This window comes from Vigna unguiculata, chromosome 3 (genome assembly GCF_004118075.2).
Source record: "Vigna unguiculata cultivar IT97K-499-35 chromosome 3, ASM411807v1, whole genome shotgun sequence".
Classification (NCBI taxonomy): Eukaryota; Viridiplantae; Streptophyta; class Magnoliopsida; order Fabales; family Fabaceae; genus Vigna; species Vigna unguiculata.
Genome location: NC_040281.1, coordinates 36,420,048 through 36,437,915, shown reverse-complemented (window position 1 = coordinate 36,437,915; position 17,868 = coordinate 36,420,048). Strand labels below are relative to the sequence as shown.

At 30.7% G+C, this 17,868-nt stretch overlaps 1 protein-coding gene across 2 annotated transcripts; it reads right to left on the bottom strand.

The window, feature by feature from the left end:
• Positions 1 to 6,109: 6,109 nt before the first annotated feature.
• Positions 6,110 to 16,026, bottom strand: LOC114178330 (kinesin-like protein KIN-14E). 2 transcript variants are annotated; one of them, XM_028064170.1, is made up of 24 exons: positions 15,877 to 16,026; positions 15,065 to 15,285; positions 14,454 to 14,526; positions 14,145 to 14,276; positions 13,828 to 14,066; positions 13,380 to 13,707; positions 11,495 to 11,594; positions 11,226 to 11,407; positions 10,995 to 11,110; positions 10,786 to 10,888; positions 10,449 to 10,601; positions 10,188 to 10,334; positions 9,898 to 10,104; positions 9,453 to 9,617; positions 9,275 to 9,385; positions 9,014 to 9,154; positions 8,745 to 8,939; positions 8,496 to 8,622; positions 8,211 to 8,413; positions 7,942 to 8,124; positions 7,605 to 7,700; positions 7,144 to 7,341; positions 6,600 to 6,871; positions 6,110 to 6,506 (listed from the first exon to the last, which is right to left on the bottom strand). In XM_028064170.1, exons 2-24 carry the CDS (start codon positions 15,220 to 15,222, stop codon positions 6,320 to 6,322), a joined length of 3,816 nt encoding a protein of 1,271 aa, XP_027919971.1. In that variant the 5' UTR covers positions 15,223 to 15,285; positions 15,877 to 16,026; the 3' UTR covers positions 6,110 to 6,319. The 2 variants fall into 2 exon arrangements, with proteins under 2 accessions (XP_027919971.1, XP_027919972.1); XM_028064171.1 differs by lacking the exon at positions 15,877 to 16,026 and having other exon boundaries at positions 9,275 to 9,382; positions 15,065 to 15,222.
• Between the last annotated feature and the right edge of the window lie 1,842 nt (positions 16,027 to 17,868).

Sequence of the window (17,868 nt, the reverse complement as noted above, 5' to 3'; positions counted from 1 at the left end):
TCTGAAGTTGGGGGACTAAATTGGGTCAAAGTTTCGAGGAGGGACTAACTTTAATTTTCACTAAAAATTGAACGACCAAAAACATATTTAACCCTAAATATAAGGTAAACATTTATTATCGAAAGGATTAAATATGTCTAGTCTCTAAACTTTAACATAAAATTAGATTTTGTTCATGTTCGAGACTTTGATATAATTTGTTTCTCAAATTTTAAAAGTGAATGGATATAATTTTTCTAATCAAATTGCTTTAAATTTGTTTGACATATCAAGCGATGTTTCAGATTTATATTTGAGTTTTTTATATCATTTGAAATATTCTAACTTAAATGTTAATCTGAAATACTATTTAACATGTAAATAAACATTGACATTATTGGATTAAAATGACTCATATTCCCTTATTTTTTAAATTTTGAAACCAAAATATATCAAAATTTTAAATCATAACAAGATTCAATTTCTGTATCTAGACATAGAAACTAAAAAAAATACTTAACCCTTATCGTATTAAGCATAAGTGGTGATCACCAGAAGGAACGGCCTTTACAGCATTTCAGCAAACCATTGCTGTGATAGTATCCATAGCAGTTCCCACAATTTTGTGTGGCACAGTTCTCAAATCAACTCTCTCATAATTATTATACCTATTTGGTCCATCCCCTTGTCTGAAAGCTCCTGCTTTATTTCTCAAATGCAATATTTTAGAAAACGGATCCATCATCCTCTCATCTTTTCCTGTATATCTTTCTGGGAAGAATAATGCTATAAACACTCTCTTTGTCTGAACAAAATTTTGATGCAAGAAAATTTTTCGTTCACTTAAAAGAAATATAACTTTTATTTTATCCTTGAAAAACATAAGATTTTAAAAATATGATCTTTTTATCTAGGAATTTGATAAAGTTATGTTAGAAACGCACTAACACGTCCTTTTCAATGCACTTTATATTATTAACATAAATTATTAAAAGTGGTTCACATTCCTATGCTGAGCGAATAATTGTTGAGTGTGACAGTGAGTGTCCTTCTGGTACGAAACATTGTATAAAAGTAACGAGTGTCTTTAGTCACACAAGATTTCATATCGCTTGTTCTTAATTTGATTATTGTCTGAATGAATCGATGTGTATTACAAATGGTCGGACATTTTAGAAGTCTCACATCAAAGAAAAATAAGATAATTTCATAATATATAAATAAAAAATAAGGTAATTTCATAATATATAAATAAAATGCAAATCTTATTTTATAAACTGATTTTGTAGAGTTGAATTAGACTTAAAAACTCACTTCTAACTTATCATAATATTTTCAGAAAATAGCCAAGTTCCAAAAAAAAAAATTTCTTCGATTACAAGCTTGTTTATAGCAATCAACAAAAATTGCATTATTTTTTTTATTTGAAACCATTGATTTCTCAAGTAACTAGGTTTCCATTGTAATTATATTTGGTGAATTCTTATTCAAATACTACATTCCATTTCATCAACTCTCACCTTTGGTGAATTCTTCTTCAACTAAAAACTAATACATTATCTTTTAACATCTCATTCTTCTCCTTTTCCCTTTCCAACATCACACTTTAAATGCATTCATTCATTGTAGGATCTTTGAGAGCAAAAATTGGAGTTCCATTTCTCATTGAAAAATAGATTTTCAGGTCCATTATAACCTTGGTTACTATATAAATAATTATGATTATTTAAATTGTAATATCAATCAGTTGACAATTTTAATTAATCAAACATTTTATATCAATATTTTTTAAATATGCTAAATTAAAATCAATCTCTACTCCTAGCACTAATTTCAATTAGGTGTTATTTCAAACATCTAGGTTTAGAAATCATTTTTCCCTGTCAATTCAACTCCAATTAATAAAGTAAAAGGTATTCAAATTAATACAAGAAGTATAGAAAATGACAATGTAATTAAATTAAGCATTTAATAAATTCAAAATCAAGTGTTTACATGAGTTCGAGTCTCATTATATTCAAACCTACCGAATAGGAAATTAGTCGGCTTATAAATCTTGCGTAGGGTTGGACAAAATAAACCAAACTGCACTGCACTGCACTACCAAAAACTACACTGAACTGAAAATTGTTCGCATGAACTGCACTGAACTGAAAAACAGTTTAGATGAACTGAACTGAACTGTTATTCTTAAAAATAAACTAGACTGAACTGCACTGTACTAAACTGCATTGCACTATAATATAAACTGAACTGAACTGTTTTATGAACTGCACTACGTCAGAACTAAATTGCACTATTCTTGAACTGAATTGCACTAATTTTAACTTAACTACACTGTTTTTGAACCGTTTTTGAATCGAATTGCACTGATTTTGAATAAACTTCACCATTTTTGAACTGAATTGTACTATTTTTGAACTGGATTGCATTGATTTTGAACTGAATTGCACTATTTTTGAACTTAATTACACTATTTTTAATCGAATTACACTAATTACATATGATTGTACTACGCAATATATAATTTGAAAGTGCTTAGGAAATAATACTTGAAATATGCATCATACTTCAATTAACATTTTTATAATTTTTTTTATTTATATTAAAGTTTTCCGTAACTTAAAATGTAATTAAAATATTAAAATTAATATAATAAATATAAATATCGGTTATTAACTTATTATTCATATTTTAAAATCTTATGTAATATTACTTTTTAGTTTTACAATGTTTATTATGTTGCGTCAAATTTTTTAAAAGGATTTATTTTAGAAAATTCTCAAAATTAATATTTTTTTTAACATTTGTATTCATTAATATTTGTGTGAAAAATGTTCTAGAAATTTTATGAAGTTCTAAAATATATTTCGTGAAGCAACAAATCAATTTTTTATATTTTTTAAGAATTTTTTAAAACAAATTCTCTTTAAAAAAGTTGACGACACATAATAAATATTTTAAAACTAAAAAATAATATTACATAAGATTTTAAAATAAAAATTACGTTAGTACCAATATTTATATTTATTATACTAAGTTCAATATTTAAGAATATAAATAAAAAATTATAAAAATGTTAGCTGTCACAAAATTTAATTTTTAAAAATAACTTCTGTAAAATCATAACATAAAAATAACATTACATAGTAAAATTCATTCAAAATAAAATAAGATCTTGAATTAATTTATAATTTTTTTCAATAAATTAATTATAAATATATTATATTTTTCTCAAAGAAAGAGTAAAGAAAAAAAATTAAGACAAAATAAAACAAATATTTCAATATGAGAGAGAAAGAATAGGACGTAAACATAAGTCCAATTCTTATCCTAATACCAATATTTTATTTGAGGTATTTTGCTCTTTCAATTTACTATAGTTTAATAGTTAACTTAGTTAACTTAACATAAGTTTAGTTTCTTAAAACTGAACTATTTTATAATACAGTTCAATTATTATTATGAATAGTTTAGTATATTTTAGTTTAATATAGTACAATTAACTATAGTTTAGTATAGTTTAGTAAATTATGCCCAGCCCTAATCTTACGTTTGAATGAAGAATTTTACAATTTTTAAGATATTTAAATGCATTAAATTTGAATTGATATTTTTTAAATTGTTTTACTTTTTAAATGTATTGATTGGATAAGACAATTCAAATATACTGAATTTTAGTTTTTTGTTTAGATAAAATATTTCAATTATTACCAAATTCAAAAAACTATTTAAATATAAAATAATTGTTAAAAATTAAAAAAAATATCAATATTGATTACCTTTTGTAGTTGGTCTTAATTAATGTTTTTTTTAAGGTTCTTCAAAATTTTGTTATTTTAAAATTGTAATTTTTTTCTCAATTTACGTTAAATGAGATTTGGGCCAAATTGACCCAAACTAGCTCTTCTCAACATTTGTTTTGACTTCAACCCGAACTGATTCATCTCGACTTTCGATCAGAATTAACTCGACTCTACTTTGGCATGAGCTGACTCGTCTAGACGCTTGGTTCGAGCCAACTAGTCTTTACCTTGCCAAATTAGCTTAACCTTTGGTCGAGACCAACTTATCTTAACCTTCGACCACGACCAACTCTTCTAAATCCTAGGTTTAGGACGGCTCATTGACTTTCGGCTCAGGCTGACTTATCTCACGATAGCTTGTCCTGACTTTCTATTTGACGAACTCATCTCAGCCTTTGGTCAAGATTGACTCGTCTTAACCTTCGGCCTAAATTGACTCATCTCAACCCTAGGCTCGAGATTACTCGTCTCGGCCTTTTACCTGAGCCAACTCATCTCGACCTTTGGCTCAATCCAACCTTTGGCCTAGTGAAGTCATCTCGACCTTTGGCATAAACAAACTTGTCTTGACCTTTAGTTCGGGCCAACTTGACTTGACCTTCAGTTCGGCCAACTTGACTTGACCTTCAGCTCGAGCCAACTTGGCTCAATCTTTGACCCTGGTAGATTTGGTGACCTTCGATTTGAGCAGGCTCGTCTCAATATTTGATTTAGACTAACTTAGCTCAACCTTTGACCCATGCCGAATCAACTCGACCTTCGACCTAATGAACTCATCTTTAACTTTAACCCTTGCTGACCTTTCTCGACTATAAGTTGAGCTTATAGCTTGGCTGACTCAGCCGAGCCTTCAACTTGAGTTGACTCGGCATGACCTTCGTAAGTGAGATAAGTAAAGTGAAAATTAGCAGAATTTCTAATTACTTATCATTTTTAGGATAATTGAAACTCTTCAATTTTTTTCTTTTGAAATATTCTTCAATTTTTCTTAAATTTTAATTTCATTCTAATTATTTTATCCAAGAAAATTATTTGAATATAAATAAATTTAAATTCTTCAAATAAATAAATTATTCTTCTAAATCCCCTTATTTAAAAAAGAAAAAAACAATTTTCAATTTGTATGATTCGTAGTGAATACTGGGAGTAATTGTCATTCTTAAACTTCTGAATATATTTTGTTCACCAAAAATTAGTTTAAACTAGGGATGGCAAAGCGAGCCAGTCTAGCCCGTTTTGGCTCGTCCAGCGTTTTGGCCCGCAAAGTGTGGATCGGGTTAGCTCACACCGCAGGCTGACCAGCATTTGTGATTAGCAAAATATTTTTTTTTTGTGATGAGTAAAATAAAAACTTTTTTTAATTTTTTCATAATAATTTATATTCATTTCCTATCGAAATAATTTCAGTTTGTCTAACTAATCAAAGACAAACATTAGCAACGAAGATTATAGCTAAAGTACAATAATCACATACACCTTATAAGACAAATACAAATTTATTAACCTAAAAATGCATTAAAAGATACTCTATATTCGAGAACTAAAATCATTATCTAATATATAATTATTATACATAACAATAATAATAATAATAATAATAAGAACTTACAAAAAATAGCATGATGAATTATGTGATAACTAAAAAAAAGAAGAATATTTAATTTTGTTAACATGCTAGCAGGTCAACTTACCTCGCCACACTTTTAACACACTCAGGCTTGTACTTGACAACGGGTTCAACATCACATTCCGCATTTTTTTCTGCGTGTTTGTGGCTCACTCCAAATTACCATCCTAATTTAAATCTCTCTCCAAATCTTTCCTTCCGAAAAAATTTATTAGACTCAAATATAACATATTATTAAACCCTCGTCTTGATAGCTCCTCTCAGTGACTAACATATTTCACTTAAGCAAAGTTGACATGCCTTCACGGCTTCACTTAAGGGATAGTTTCTTTTATATCTTGTTTGTAACATAATCAAATATTTAGGTTTAACCTAATTCTAACTATTTAATCTAACTTTTAAGAAATCATCAAAATTACTTCATTTATCAACAAAATACTATAAAAATATTTTTATGACAATAAAAATATCAAATATATAATTACAGTTAAATAATTAGAGTTAAATAGATAAAGCCGTAAACATTATATTGTATAAAATTGTTGAATGATATGAAAATATTGTAATTATCAGTATGAGGTGATATAAAAGAAGGCAGAAAATAACAGAAATGCAGAGGTGTAAAACAATGTAGTTCCCATTTAAGAACTCGAGAAAAATGGGGTTTGGTATTGAATCTTAACCAAAAACTGGTGCATTTTGAAGGTAACAAATATTCATTTAGAATAGTGAATATAGTTGTATGTGTATGAGTCGAAAGTATTAATACTATGTACATAAATTTCATCTATACAACCTACATGACTCCTCTAAAAAGATATACAAATTGATCATGGGAAATGATCGTTATGCATTCCAAAAGAAAACAGAGACACTATTCTCAATCCAATCTTTTGTGTGTGATCCTTTACCTATTGCCACTACCATTTTCTTTAGTTGGCCTTTCATCTTGAATTTCTTCTAAGTCTTCAAACTCAGGTCCTTTACCAGCTTGCTGTTTCCAATATGCAACCAACTTCTTCAGCCTTGCTATCTCCTTTGAAGAAACATTCTTGCTGGGGTCATTCACAATGGATCTGACTCGGGATGCATACCTAAAATAAGCATACAAGAATAGTGTTAGAAAAAAGAACAAGAGAAACATGAGTAAAATGAAAAATAATGGAAGAAAATGACAAAGAACATACATGAGAGAGTTATGTGTCTCATCCAAATTTGATTCTGCTGGAGAAACATTCACAAACATTAGAGTTTTGGCATTACCACCAAGTGAATCACTCATCAACATGGTTAACTTGTGATTCCTGTATGGTGTGTGTTGACCACCAGAAGACAAAGCACTGATAACATCTGCAAGTGCTGATAATGACTTGTTAATGCTTTGAGCTTCCTTCAGCTGACTCCCCGTAGAACCTGACTTTTTCACTCGTTCTGAACCAGCAAGATCCACAAAACTCAGCTGCATATTGAATTCCACATAAATAAGTAAAGCACTAGTTACAAGCACCAATGGCCAAATGCCCCACTAGAACCACGAAAATTTGTTTGATAACAATAGTTTTTGAAAACTGTAATAGAAATAATATCACTAAACTATTTTCGTTTTCTAATTTCATTCCTTTGCATCCTTCCCTCTTGATTTAGAATAGTGGAGAAGAGTATTTAAATAAAGATCATCTCTTTCTATGTCTTCTACTTTTTCAAGTCCAATTCCTGAAAAATGATATATACCTTTCCCCTTGCAACTGACTGACTTTGAAGGTTGGTACTTTCAATTACAATTGATAGAATGAGATGAGATCTTGAACTTTCATCATTCATTTGGGTTCCTGATATATGTCGCCGCTCAGATCCTCTTTGTATTATGGTATTCAATTCTTCAATTGTAGAAATTGACATAACTGTCACATTTTCCACAACTACCATTCCCTAATCATCAAAATAAAACAGTTACGATTGTTACTTTGAGATGTTTCCAAGCACGCTACCTGGACAATTGTTAGAAATAATGGCTAAATGGAATGTGAATTTTTTTAAACATAACCATTGGTCAGTAAATTTTCTTACTGAGCAATCAAAATCAAGCAAACATATAAGCACCTTTATATCCTTCTTAATAACCGGTTTTAAATATAATCCAAACAATAAAATTTCTAGAAGCTGAAATTAGCAATGACAACAGAGATGGTTACCGTCGAATCCTTCTTGATATCCAATTTTAAATGTTTTCCATTCTTTGGTGCCAAAAGATCTATGAGGGTATCTTGATACAATTCCACCATGTATGTCTGCATTAGTGGCATCAGAAGTCAGCATATGAGATAATAAGCAAAGTTTTGCAGAAATCTTAGACAAAGACAATACAAAAAGCCAGTGAAAACACTTTTACACCAACGATGCATTTAAATTAAACTCTAATCATTTACACGTTTGAAATATTTATTTGTACACTGACTAGAGTTAATGACAACAATTCTAAACGTAAAAAGATGAAAAAATTTTAGTTATCTCCATTGTAGAAATGTTTACCTTCAAGGAAAATGAGTACTTGTTATTATCTCTTCTTAAAATTCTAAAAAGTTCTGCAATTGCACGAGGGGTAAGCCCAGGGTTGTTGTCTGATCCATAGATTGTAAATGTCTTTCCAGAGCCGGTTTGACCATAAGCAAATATGCAAACATTATAACCATCTACAGCAGATTGCACCAAATACTGCATTGCAAATAAAAGAAAAATTGGTGATGAGTTTAAGTTATACATGTTTCCACAAGAAGAAATGACAATGATGTATGACTTGCCTTTGTATCCTCAAATACACTTTCTTGAGTTGCAACAGCATCAAAAACACGGTCATATATGTACTGCTTTGGCTTGTCATCTTTCCATGGATATTCCACTGTAAACTCATCTACTGCAGTGAGAGCTTTTCTTTCTTTCTCAGCGATCTCTTTCTCATTGAGAGGCCTTAGTCGACAGTAAACTCTAATCTTGCCTTTCATGTCTGAAATAATTGACAGTTGTTTGTAAGTCAATATAAATTCATATAAACTTAATTCCAAATATAAAGAGTTTCTATCACCCACCTTCTATTACATTAAAATAGCGCTTCCTTAAAACTTGTTCTTCCTTATAAAGTGTTTCCATTTCAGCTAATTGAGCTCCTTGCATTTTCAGTATGGCAGCTGTCTGTTCATTCTTTCTGTCAATATCCTGAATCATAAAACATGATCATATATTTTAAATTCACAATGAAGTGGAAATAAAGAAAACATTGAAACTCTGTTGGTATACAAATGGAGCAGTGAAATTAATGAATTAAAAGTATTTCAAACCTCTTTCATTTCTCTCAATTCTTCTAGTTCCTTCAAATTATTTTGCATTGAAACCAACTCAGAGTCCTTGGCTGAAATAGTTGCCTTAGCAGCCAATAATTCTTGTCTACACCCTTCTAGCTTTCTTTCAAGCTCGTATGCTTCAGACTTAACAGCTTTGCGTTCTTGCTCAAGTTTCCATTGAAGGGAACTAATCTGCAATACAACAACCACCGTCATCTAAAATTGATGATTTTTTTTAACAGCAATTTAAATTTTTTTTATGCTACCTCTCCGGCATTCCTCTTTTCAAGGGCAGACAAATTCTGTTCCAAAATCATTATTTCATTTTTCAAGCTTTTGATAGTCTCATTGGCTGCAAACAGCTCATATTTACAAACTTTTAGCTCATCTTCAAGCTTTTGAGTCACCTATTGGTACCATAGAAAGCCCATAGTTAATGTTTATACATCAACAATAAATAAAATCAGCAATGTTTATCAGAAAGATAGCTTTGAAGGCATGAATTACAGTTTCGTAGAATATCTTACTTGTCTACTTCCAGCATCAGCAAGATCCTTTTTGGCAGTTTTCTCTATCACCGCATTATTTAACTTGGCCATCCTGGATTCCATATTCCTTTTGTCTAGAATAGCAGCCTGCTAGATTGAACAATCAGTAAGACACATTGATCAATAACTTAGAGAGAAAAGATCAATTAATCTCTACCTGTAGTTCCTTATCTTTTGCATTGCATAATGATCTAAGTCTATCACGGTCACGTGTAACAGAATCTAGATTTTGCTTATCAGCTTTTAGGGATTCTTTCAAGCCATCCAATTCTTCTTGCATTTTCTCTTCTTGTCTTTGCTTCACACGTAATTCTTCAAGCAACTATTCAAGAACATTAAAGATTATCATTATTACCCCCGAAAGCATGTATTAGACATCGAATATGAAATGAAAATAAAACTTTTCCATTTATCTTCAGAACTTTAATCAGGTGCAAGCTTCTTTATTTTCTACCCAAAGGCAACCAGTATGAAAGAGAAGCAAATAGATTTATTTACTATGCAACAAGCCATAGAAACTGTCCTCTAGGTTTATTAGTTTAGTTTGGTGTTTGTTGTGAACCTGCACAGCACATTATATCATAAACTACGTTTAGACATACTTGATCAGCATTTTTCTGAGATTCTTCAATTAGTTTTGACAAGTCTTGGACACGCTTCTCATATAATTCCATATTTGGAGGTTTAGAAGAATTATTAGGAATAGCTCCATTCAAAGAACCAGCACCAGCAGCAGATCGTGCTTTCGAATAGCGGCGCAGCATTACATCATTTATATGAGTCTGAAGAGCTACACAAATTTCCTCTCCCTACAACAAGGAAATAAAATAGTGAGGGAAAATAATTCTAGATCAATTAGGTCTTGCGTGACATCAACAAAGGTGTTATATACCTGCTTGGTTTCAAACTGGAATATGTGGAGAACTCCTGCAACTCTCATTTTAAAAAAGACCGCAGTATTGCTGCTCCCAAATTGCATTATGTCTCTCAACTCAGCCGAGTGCAAATATTCCTTAGGAACTGGGCGGAAAAAATGAATCTACAGCCAATTGATTGAGAAAAAGCACACAATTAAAAGCACAATCAAATTCTTAATAACTGTACTAGTAAATTAAATAATAGAGTTAACTAGCTTCTTTTTTGTGTATCATACCCCTCTTTTATTAATTCCCAAAATTATCCGACCAGGTAAGAGTCCAATAGGGTCATCAATCTTGCGAACATTGAAGAAAACAGAATTTCCATAAGGAAGTGCTCTCAATATACGCAGAAATTGTTGCCGCGCATCATCTTTTGTCAGATTTTCCTATTAAAAGAGAAGAAAATCTTACATAAGTGGATATAAAGTATATGCTTGAAGAAAATATGAAAAATTATTTTAAAAACTAGCACAAAAGTGTATAACTAACAATACAAATTAAAAATTGACTTTCTCATAGTTGTCACTGGATGAAGATCAAAGACAAAATAAATAGATGGTTTTCTCATACCAACGAACGATAACGAGAAATAATGTCATACTCCCATTCCCGTTTTGCTCGTGTCATTGAAATCTGTCTTGGCAGGAAACGCTCAAGAAGTGAATTCCAGTCACTAAGAAATGCAGCAACTCCATCAGTGTCAACAAGGATATAGGATATAGAATTTGACAACTTCACTCACAAAACACTATTACAAATGCACACTGAAAATCACTTACGTGCATGATTCTGGTGTGCTAAGAAAACCAATCTCAGCCAAGATTTGTAGAGCAGAAAGCTGAGCGGCATCATCTCTTCCAATAGGGTAATTGCCCAAAATATAATCATGTTGCAGCTGTAGAGAACGTCCAGCATCAGCAAATCTATAACTTAAAGGTAATTGCAGCCTCGTACAAAAACTAGGTATACTTGTCATCACACATATAAGGTTTCATTACAAAAAGACATACTTGTACGTAAGACAATTGCACAAACATTGGTTCTGTCACAGCTTCATCTGACTCCCGAAATAACTTTTTCTTGAATATCAATTTACAGTGCAAGATTTCTCCTTTACTTCGATCCTTCGCAACTTTGAATTCTGCCAGCAGATCCCCAATATATTTGTTCTCATCTAACCCAATGTACTCCTCTGAGTAACAAAGAAAGGAGCCGTCAGATTACTGAGCTCAGTTAGATTATAACATAACAAAAACAAGTGAGAGGAAAAAAGACATGCCATTCCCAACATCAGGTGCTTTGGAGCCAGTAACAACTTTACGACATTCAAATAGACTAAAGCTGGAGTATGCTGATAGTTTAATGAGCCCTGCAAGTTCCTGAAGTAAATATGTTGAGTAAGGAAAAAAATTATATAAACTTAATAGTGTAAACACAAGTTTTTGAGGGTATGCAGAACTTCAATCCTAACCAGATAAACAGATGCTATATAGCACAAAATACGAAAAAAAGCAGAGCACATATCCATTAAACAATTTAAAGTGACATCATAATTAATGAATACCGCTGAAAAAAGAATCTCTTCTCATTGATAAAATCTGAATTAAAATTCACCAAATAAAATGAAACCCGTGCTCAATTAACAATAAAACTAATCCGTATTGTAAATAAGTAACTTTTACTGATGAGCCACACAATCCAAGAAAATGAAGAACGTTTCCCAACTTAATCAACATAAGGTACCTAGTCACATAATTTATTAGTGATTAAAGATTCCGTTTGTCTATTTTTTCCTCCAAAGGAAACATATCATATTAATCACTGCCGACAGAGGTGGTCATCAATTAGCAAGACCCGACTCTTAAAACTAACATTTTTAGTACCATTCTCAACTTAATCCTAAGAAATAAAAGGGATTTTCATACACCATATAGTTTATTTACTTCAACAAATTAGAAGAAAGGCTATTTGTGCATTTTAATGGTACTAATTATGATATCCATAAAAGGACAAGTGAATCATAGAGAAGCAACAAACAAGCACTAGCCCAAAGCTTTGATTCATCTAACTGAATGCAAACACCAATGTAAAATATTAAGTTAGAGAAAAGTAACAAGTAACAATCACGGGCGGGCTTATTTATTTGTTTTATTGACTGATACATTCTTGAAAATTTAAACCTCAAAAACTGTTAATTGAATCAATGAATCCTTCATCTGAAGCTAAGAGAAAGAAGAAAACAAAATATTTACTGGTTGTCATCCACCACCCTTATGAAATTTGAGCCGTAAGTGCCAACATAAAGGTAGTTTTATAGTTCATGTAATGCTGAACATCTAAAAACTTATACCCTTTTTGCTAGCTCAAGGTGTACAGCAACTGAAAGTTTTAGATCGACAATGTTTGAAATTACATGCATTCGGATTTCCTATTGAATATATTCCATCCAAAACAGTGTTTGGCTGGAGGTAAATAGAGGGGAGGGAAAGGGGAAGTTTTTTTTATACTTTTCTTGTTTGGTTCAACTTTGATAGAGGACGGAAATGGTGGGGAGCAAAATCTCTCCCCATCCCATTTTTGCTCCCTTTCAATTCAATATTGGAGGGGTTTGGAAGGGAGGGGAAAAGATTTAAAACATTTTAAATATAGTGACGAAAAATAACCTTATTTATATTTTGAAATCTAAAATTTTAAGGAAATAAAAGTAAATTAACTTTTAAAATCCCTCCCCTCCACTGAACCAAACACAATACCTAAATATTTTCTTGAACCTCTCCTTATCAATTTCCTTAAGCCATTCTCAGTCCTTTATCTATTTCGCATTCTGTAATTTCGAATATTCCATAATATATACTATACAATGACATTAGTTGAAATGCATGCAAATGCAAACAGAAGCAGATAGGAGTTAATGTCACATTTCAAGTTGTTGACTGAATGAAACCAAAGCCTATATAGAAAAGGAATGAAATTGATCTACCTTCATTAGATTTATCAGATTCTGTAAAGAGACTAAATTTTTCTCCAATCACTTTCAATCAAAGTATTTATCTATTCAAATTTCACCTTGATTTTCAATCTTCAATAGCATTTTATTACAAGGCATATTTACGCCAGTTAGGAAAGTATGCAAATGAAAAGAGATGTGTGAGAGTCTGAAGAACCTGAACAGCATCAGAAACTGTGGTTGACATGTCATATGCAATTTCTTCAAATGTTTCATCTAGAAAGAACACTATTGTTGTAAGCTTTCTCCCGGTCAACAGAGCTTCAATCTCCTCACGCCCAGGAATTATATGTCTGGGACCAGCCTTGACAGAATGCTTCAAAGCATTTAATGAATTTAATGCAAGGACTTGGATCTCGGAATCAGTAGCCACACCATTTGCTACGTTATGAATGTATTCTGATAGGTAACTGCTAATGTCTTTACTAGGAGACATTGAGGATGCACATAAATACATCAGCTCCCAAGCTTTAATCAAGTATTGCCTAATTTTGAGAAAAAAATGTTAATCACTAGCACAAAAATCACAGATGATATATCTCCAATGATTAAATGCCCAAAAAGACGAAGCATGTCATTCAATACTGAATCTAAAAGTTTCAAACCTCTCAGGGTTATTTCTTGTCTGCTTTGATATCTGAACAAAAAGTTCATCTCGTAGTTCTGGTCGTTTCAAATTTTGCTTGTATAGTTTCCCTACAAGTTCAACCCGTTCATCTAAGCTTATAGGAGTTACTCGATCAGATGCATCAATTCCCATGTATTTCAAAATTATTTGGAATAATTTTGTCGCCCGGCTTACTAAATCAACATTTAACTTGAGCAATGATGTTGGAATTGGATCCTGCAAAAAAGTTTGAGTTTTTGCTCTTCATACCACACATAGTTCGAGAAAACTAGTATTTGATTGAATGTCAATTACCTTTTGAAAACTCAACATATCCTCAAATGTAACTTTTTCTCGAACTTGAGGACCTACAGATCTTTTAGAAAAAAATCCACGTTTCCCAGCGGATTGAATTTGCTTCTGCATCAATTTTAAAAATCCATCCACCTATGACAAACATCAGAAACAGAAACATGGCTATATCAAATGCTCACGCACCAAAGCAAAAACTATAAACCATCAGTAGTTCAGGTAATTAGCTAGATTGAGACACAAAACTAGCAGGGAAGCTATAAAACTTCTAAGCACTTATATATGTATAAATTAAAATATAAATTATCTCACCTGGAATCTGTTGATCAAGGGTACAGCTCCAGCGAGCTCTGCAGGAACAGCCATTGAAGTAGTTGATGGCGTGCTACAACAAACAAATCAATACCAAGTTACAAAATGGATAATGCTGCAAACGGAAAATTCTCTTTCTTGACATAAAAGTAAGCACTCAGTTCAAGAGGCAAAAGAAAAAAAAAAAAACATGTTGCAAGGAGAGGAGTAAAAGATTGATCATTATCAAGAAGAACAGAATTCAACTATATAATGTTTTGAATGAATACAATGAAGGTCCATAAGTGCTTTGCCTAGAAGAGTTGATATAAAGTTTCAAGCAAGTACGAGTTGCAAATTCAAAAGTATTATCAAAATGTTGCAGACGAACCAAAAAGTGAAATAAGATTTTACGGGTTAACAAGTAAAATTTGTTTTCGATTTAAACCATAATTATTTTGCATCAAATTACAGTTTACCGAAGAAGAAAGATATGTGAGATTCCGATACATACCCAATAATTCAAAGAGAAAATAAACTAGATTTTGAGTCCAAATTAAGTTTTATCATCCTTTTAAAGAAAAAAAAATCCAATTTTTCAATATATCTTCAAAAGAAAGGATGATACTTACGGTGGGGCAAAATTGGAGCTATCACTATCATAGTCATCAACATTGATAACAGCGGCACCGTTGTGTGCAGGGGTATCATCATTGCCATTGCTAGAGCCAAAGGAATATCTGCTTGACCTACCGTTTGGAACCATAGATGGGGGCACATCAGTGATCATCTTGCTTTCAGATTATCTTAAATCAACAAATTTTGTTCTCCTTTCCCCCTTCAAGCTCTTTCACTGAATAATACAAAGATCCGAACATAAGTCAGAACAACACACAATTAACTAAAAATAACAGCAACCATTTCAGCCATGCTGGTATGTAAGAATTCAAACTCAAAAAGAAAGAGAATAAGGGTCGTGATTGTTCTTGAAAACTGAAAAATCTTCTTCAAAGAAGAAAGGACAAAGCACAATGGAATCATCAGACCCATTTATCAAATTGGGCAAATTCACAAGAAAGAAGAAGGGAAAAGATAAACAGAGGCAGGAATGAAAAAGCTTCAAGCATCAAAGATAAGATCCACGAAAGTAACAAACTTCAAAAAACCAAACACCCATTTGCAGCAACATCCTTGCATTGACCAAAAAATGAGGGGGGAGAGGGATGAAAGCACCCCAGAAACTGAGCTGTGAAATTTTTTTGAAAAATGGAAAATTTAAAATAAAAAGGCAACCTTTGTGACAGCAATGAAGTGTCTGAGTTACAAAAACATCGGTGTCTTGTGTCTGAAAAAAAAAAAAAAAAAAAAAAAAAGAGGTTGTGTGTAGCAGCAAACTCGCAATGAATGGAAGAGAGAGATGAGAGAGTGAGTAGAATTTGGTTACATGAGAGGAGAGAAGGCAATGTGGCAAAGTGAGTTTTTGGTGAAGGTTGAGGGAAGTCACGAGTGCATTATATGTGATGTGCGAAAAGGCTTTGAAAAAATCACTCATAAAAATTTCTCCTACTTTTCCTTCTCTTTCCTTTATCGCTAAGAATAAAATGGAGTTTGAGAAGAGCATCATTGTTATTCTTTCTTTACTCATTTTTTCAAAATGTTGAATTAGTTAACTTTTAACACTCCTGTCTGTTGGAGACAATACGACCCAACGGTAATACGTCCAAATGCAAAGCTTCAACCCTCTTTCCTTATTTATTTTACACATAAATAAATAATTGTACAAAATGGTATTTTTTTACTTTTCTATATTTATATGTTTACATGTATAAATATAAAGTTGTTTATATAAATTAATTTATACAAAACTATTAAATATTATATTTAGAAAATTAAATATAGTACAGATATTAGGGTTAAAATATAAAAAAAATTACAAAAATAATATTTAAAACCATGTACAAAATGCATCCTCGCTGTAAGATAGAGATGGAATCGGATTAAGATTAATTATATTCAAAGAATATGATTTTTTTTCTAATCTTTATTCCATTTAAAAGCGAACATGCTCGTGTCCATGCGTAATTGTCTTTTTTTTAATTTTAAATATTAATTAAATAATTTTTTATATAAAAAATACAAATCACAACGCTAAAAATATGATATTGTCAATTATTAACCGCGGAAATAATTTTTTCAATAAAATATTAAAAAAAATTATAATTGTAAAAATATTAAATAAAAATATCAGTATATATTCATACCTAATTTAAAGAATTATATATTACTATAATTATATCTTGTTTAATTAATAAAAAATTATCGTAAAAATTAGAATGAGTTCAAATATTATCTAAAAGAATTATAATAAATATTCATCTAAGTTTGTATATTAACGAGGGAAGTTTGACCGAGAATTACGAAATTTTAAGAGTATTATGGATGTTTGAAATTATTAAGAGATGCATTTGATGCGAATTTAATTTAATTGGGATGTGGAATTATAAAATTCTAAGAATATTATGAAGGTTGGAAAATTATTAGGAGTGATAAAAATATGAGAGATATCATATATATATATATATATATAAAAGAGGTGTTATATGGAAGAATTTATTATTTTATTTTATTCATATATATATATATATAGTAAATATTCGTTTAGTTCTTATCTCGTCTAAATTCGTACTTAAAAAGAAAAAAAATTTGGATTAATAATTGTGACTTTATTTTTAGAAAAAATAACGTGAAGTCATCTGACAACTATTCTTTATTTGTTCACGTGCGATTGTTGATCTACCATTTTGTAAACTACAATGAAAAAAGAAAAACACACTCTTAACTTAATTTAACTTATCGATAAGCAATATTTCACATGGAGCGGTTTAGATTGTTTTATGACCTTTGTGTTTTGTATCTTCTTCATTGCTCATCATTTGCAATGAGGCTAATTATTTTTTTAGTTGCTTTTTTAGAAAATATAAGGTTTATTATATGACCAATTGTTGAAAATATTTACTTAATATATTTTTTATTTAAATTAGTTTTTAGGAAATATTTTTTGTTTTTAAAAATATATATATTTCTGTTTTTAAAAATATCTTTTAATTTGAGAAATATATTTTATAATCTCTAACATTCTCAACACCCATAATATTTCATACTATAATTATATGACTCTTAATATTTTATATTGTAATTATATTACTCTTAGAATTTCATAAGTCAGCATCTCGAGCATCAAATTCTCCAAATCAAAATGCACACTTAAACCAATGTTTACTGTATAACAAAATGTAGCAAAATATAAAATAAAATATTTAAATCTTGATTTCCTTTCTAAAGACTACAAAAGATATTAAGTAAATAGTATCATAATGAGTCATATAATAAATCCCAAAAGAGATTGAGCAAATGTTGAATGAGGTCGCCTTACACG

Excerpts from the sequence above, each read along its gene's own strand:
- LOC114178330 (XM_028064170.1), bottom strand. The coding sequence starts at position 15,222 with ATGATCACTGATGTGCCCCCATCTATGGTTCCAAACGGTAGGTCAAGC. Across the intron at positions 11,595-13,379 it reads CAGTTTCTGATGCTGTTCAG|GAACTTGCAGGGCTCATTAA; the intron begins GTTCTTCAGACT and ends TATTTACTTCAG. Across the intron at positions 8,940-9,013 it reads AAAAGAGGAATGCCGGAGAG|ATTAGTTCCCTTCAATGGAA; the intron begins GTAGCATAAAAA and ends GTTGTATTGCAG.